The following is a 4852-nucleotide window of genomic DNA, read 5'->3' as shown; positions in this document are numbered from 1 at the left end:
TGAGGAAAGCCACCACAGCACATTAATCACTCCTTTCCCTCCTTGCCAGCCCCTAGTGCTCCCACAATTCTCCTTGATTACACCTCAAGACACCTGCTCCTCTCCCATTTCTTTCATTCATCTCTCAGCTGTGTTTCTTACTAAACACCTTCCAAAAAATAACACTTGTCACTTCCAACGCTTCTTAGTGAACTAAGCAAATTCTCAAATAGGCTTCTATAAAGCTAGTCAAATATTTTTGAGGTAGTGTCACAAAACACAAATTTGCTGGGTTTTGCAGCACTAAAATATGTTCTGTTCAGGGTTTTCTGCTGTTTTCTGCTCTAATGAGGTCATTTGGAGTTTTGCCCCTTCATCAGAAAAAGAAAAAAGAAAATCCACTACAAATCAACCAAAACCTCAACCAATTCCCACCACAGCTGACACTTCAGGCACTGAAACATTTTTAGGATTATTCTGGAACTGTGTGTCCAGTAGTAGCAGATCAGTCCCAGGCTAGCTGGGACTTCAGGAATTCTACAGCTCAGGAACTTAGAGCAGGAAAAAAGCAGGAAACTAATTAGGGGCAAATTACTTGGCGGGCAAAAAAGCACTAAATTTGATCAGTTACATGGTACCTGAGAAGTTTTTGACCATACTTGCTTTGCTAGCTCTGTAGGATTGTGTCTCCTGCAGACTTCGTTGGATGGACTGGGGCTGCAGAGGATATAAATGCTGTTACAGTTGCTAGGACTCATCCTTCACATTTTCTCCACTTGTATCATCCTCCTTGTTACTTTCTAGCAGTGCGAGTCAGATTTCCTTGGCAAAACTCTCCTTCCTTAGGGAACACGGTACTTAAAATGCTCCTGTTTGGAAAAGGGGCTGATTTATACCAAATGAAACCAGGAGAATTCTTATTGATGTTTTAATGCTCATGCTTAATCTTGTGTGGAAGCATCCAAGCCTAGCAAGGAACACTGCAAATTCCAGGATTGCATGGAATAGCAGCATTTTACTTGTAGGGTAAATATTCAGGAGGAATTACAGGGTTACAGACCACCCCAAAGCTCCTTTCAATGCTGTGTAACTTATCATTACTGCCAAGCTGGCAGAGAACCTGACAGTCTGAGATAAAGAAACTTCCCTGCCCAACCAACAGCAGCTCAGAACAACATTTCAAAAAAAAACCAACACGAGACAGAAACAATTAAATTAAAAAAAAAATACCTGCCTCAAAGTGTCAGCAGCTACCAAGCAGAAATAGTATTCAGAGGATCCAAGGATTTTCACTTTTCTACTGTTTAGAAAGTATCTTGATGAGATTTGACATTCCAGTAAGAAGAAAAAGCAGCAAGACTCCATTCCTTCATATAGTGTTTCCTTTCTGGATTAATAAAACACTGATCTATCCTTGCTAAAAAAAAAAAAGGAAAAAAAAATCCTGAGTGGTTCCTTTTAAGTTGTTTGGGGGATTAATTTGCCTTGGGGGAAAAAAATAGATAATGCTCCATCAATTATTAGATGAGTTCTGCACTGGCACATGTAAAACTGGAATCACAATGGTATCTTAATTAGCTGATACAAGCTTATTTTCTTTACTAGGTTTCTAGGCATGTAGAAAAACATCAAAGCAGCACCCGTGTTTGTTGTGAGAAGCTTTTATCGTGCCCTGTAGATTACCTGCTCTCCTCGTGCTACAGCCCTGGCAGGGATGGAAAGGATTGCAGGATGACAGTGGGATGCATTCTGAATATCTGTTAACAAGAGAGAACAAAAACCCCCCCACACCTAAATGTTTTTAGGACTTTTATTGAAAAAAATTAAAACCAAAAAATTACCAAGGCCAGTTTTACAATAAATTGAAGACATACAGAATGGTTTACCTGCTACACAAAAGAAACCTTATTACAATATTTCTCTCATGCAACTCCTGGATTAAAACCATGTTCTCATTTAACATCAAAATGGATTATTTATACTTTCTTAGGATTTAACCTTAAAATATGATTTAAAAAGTCGATTTTCCAAGGGTTAAAAACACGTACACAGCAAGATTCCCCCTTTCCCAGACCATCTCCCTATGCCTGATAACTGGCACAAATAGACCGCTGAGCTCAATTTTCCTTTTTTGTTAATCTAACCTGAGAAATTTCTTAAATAATGCTTACTGGGCTTTCATATTTGGCAACACGACTTCAGTTACAGGGTAAAATGCAATTCCTTATTCTTGTCAGGAACCTGTCTTTCAGTGCTTGTCCCAAAAGACACTCTCAGAACCAGGAGTAGCATTTGTCCCAAAAGCCACTCTCACAGCAGGAGTGGCATTAGCCTGAAGCTCCTCCTGTGCCCTTTTGGTAGGTTAAACCTTGTTAGTAATACCATTGGGACACTAACCTCAGGATGCAGAGTTCCCATCAGTTGTGTAATTCCCAGTATTGTGCGCTTTGAAAATATTTACTTTGGCATGTTATACTTTGTAGCAGAGTTGATTTTTTTTTGTGCTTACTCCTGGCCTTTACAAAATCTGTCTTTTCTCTCTTGCATTTATTCAAGCCTTTTCCCTTGCCACCAGTTATCTCCCTTTCTCATAGCTGCAACAGAAGCAGGACACAAAGCACACAATTACATTTAAAATGTCAGAGCTCCAAAAGCTGCTGAACAGCAGACAGTGCTCTGGTAAAGCACTCTCAGTGCATGGATATGCTTGTAAACCCTGTGAATCTTTTAGTACACTAGTCAAGACTCAATTTTAAATTTGTAAGCTTACTAGTATTTAATTTCAAACCCTGCAAATATTTGGTGTTTAAATGTGCTAGTCACTTCACACTTGCTCCCCATATACAAAACCAACACTGCCCAAAGAAATAATGAAAAAACACTTGGAAGAAGCAATTTAACTTCCAACAGACTAGAATCTCTTCTATATTTTCAGTAAATTTGTATGTTACATCATTTGGGTTATTCAGAATTGTTTCTCTTCAGCTTTATCTGAACACACCTGATTTTCAAATGAACAATGATTTCTTCACATTTACTAGTCCTGTCTACCTGACTAAAATCCAAGAGAATATATAAACTGAGCTTTGTTTGCTCCATACTCTGCCTACTAAAAACCTTTACAGTAACCATGGAGATGAAAAGTGCTTGATTGGAAAGGTGCAGAAGTCACACATCCTGAGAAATGGCTGGATTTTTCTGTTTGTTTCAGAATAATCCTGGTTGTAACTGTACTCAATACTGAAGTGTTTCAGTTTTCAATTTCTCTGCAGATTGCTTTTAAAAGAATGTTATAGGAGATTACCACAAAAAAAAAAAAAAGATGTGGAGAGATACCCACACAGTTGGTACATGACAACCTTTTATTCTGGTGTAATTTGTTGGCATTTTTGATCCCAAAAGAGGAAACAACAGACTTTGGATTTTCTTAAAGGTGTTCAAAATCCAAATTTATTTTCCATCCAATTAAATTAGACAAGTGTTGAAAAATAAGGAGCAAACCTAACTGTTTCAATAACCTTTAGTCTCACATTTCTTTTAAATTATAGAGTGCAAGTGTATTTTGCATATCAGCACTGAGTGCACTTTAGAAAGGACATCTGTTGAAGTATTTCCAACAGGTCTTTATAGCACCATATAATCTGCTGTCAATTTAACTGCTTACAATCAGCCAGTGCTTAGAAAGTAAAATGATATTTCTATTTCATCTATCAATCCAAAAAAAAGAAAATGAACCTGAAAGCTTATGTTATCCAACTGAATTAATGTAAACAATTAATTACCAGACACTTGATTTTCACTTATTCCAGTTTTGTGAAGCTGGTTGATGAATTGCTACATGATCCTTCTGTAATGGCACGGTTTAATTCAGTGGCAGGAAAACTTCACAGACGTATTGAATGAAAACATCTCTCTCACTTTTCCTTGGACTGTCAAAGTCTCTCTTTGCAAGATGTGGTGCTGAGCCTTCTGCTGAGGCTCATGTTCAATTCATAATTGAAGAGAAAAGCAGTGACAAACACAAGAGGCTGAGTGCTGGCAAAGCCACGGTACAACACAATAGGAACAGCAAGGCCACAAGGAAGCGAGAGGTAACCGAGGTATCTGGAACAAACCAAAACTACTAAAAACACAAGAGAGCAGCTTAGCCCCACAGCACATTTTACATTCTTCCAATACTTGATTGGTTTGTTTTCTACTGGCACACGATTCAGAATTTATTCAGAATTGAAGGAACACACCATCTGATTAGACATGGAGAACATGAACCGTTCATGCACTGACAAAAGCTGCTGTTGTTTTTTCACAGGTAATACTGAAGCAGCTGTGTCAGAATGGCACTGGGTTGAAATGAAAGCAATGCTGGTACTTTACCACTTCTGGTAATTGTTACTACAACAGTCAGTGACCATCTGCTCAACACTACAAGAGGCTTGTTTTCCAAACATGAGTTCCAGTAAGCTGAATTACAAATGAGATCGGTCTGAATGCATTAGAAAGATCACATGGTGTACTTCTGGAGGAAGCGGTCAAACGCATCGTAAATCGCTTGTCTGAAACGAAGAAAAGAGAACAGAATTTGTATAATCTGGGAAAAGGCAGATAGAAGTGGCATTTTTCCATATATTTACAAATATGTCTACTAAGCTATCATCACAATTTCCAAACAGTGTTCAGTAAAAATGTGGTATCAGGTGGTATTTTCTCCTTCCTTTCTTTCTGGGATCTCACTTCAATCTAGTAATATATTTGTGTTTCAGGAATGAGTGTGACTATTTTCCAATTTCAATGCAAGTGGAAATGTAGATGAATTAGGAGTTTTCTGCTCAAACACATGAGAGACATGCATTGAAATTTTTGGGCAACTATCATA

The 4852-nt window shown here is 38.0% G+C and overlaps 1 protein-coding gene across 3 annotated transcripts in view; it reads right to left on the bottom strand.

Annotated features, from left to right (window-relative positions):
• Positions 1 to 1775: 1775 nt before the first annotated feature.
• Positions 1776 to 4852, bottom strand: part of ABHD18 (abhydrolase domain containing 18) — a 19899-nt gene continuing 16822 nt past the window's right edge. For all 3 annotated transcript variants that reach the window (XM_071452283.1, XM_071452281.1, XM_071452282.1), the window contains one exon: positions 1776 to 4532. In XM_071452283.1, coding sequence (XP_071308384.1) covers positions 4481 to 4532 — 52 coding nt within the window. In that variant the 3' untranslated portion in view covers positions 1776 to 4480. The remainder of the gene's footprint in view (positions 4533 to 4852) is intronic.

The sequence above is a fragment of the Agelaius tricolor genome, unplaced genomic scaffold (assembly GCF_023055355.1).
Source record: "Agelaius tricolor isolate 1412-34295 unplaced genomic scaffold, bAgeTri1.0.p SCAF_34, whole genome shotgun sequence".
In the NCBI taxonomy this organism is placed as follows: domain Eukaryota; kingdom Metazoa; phylum Chordata; class Aves; order Passeriformes; family Icteridae; genus Agelaius; species Agelaius tricolor.
The sequence above is the reverse complement of the archived record's forward strand: the minus strand, read 5'-3'. Positions and strand labels throughout refer to the sequence as shown.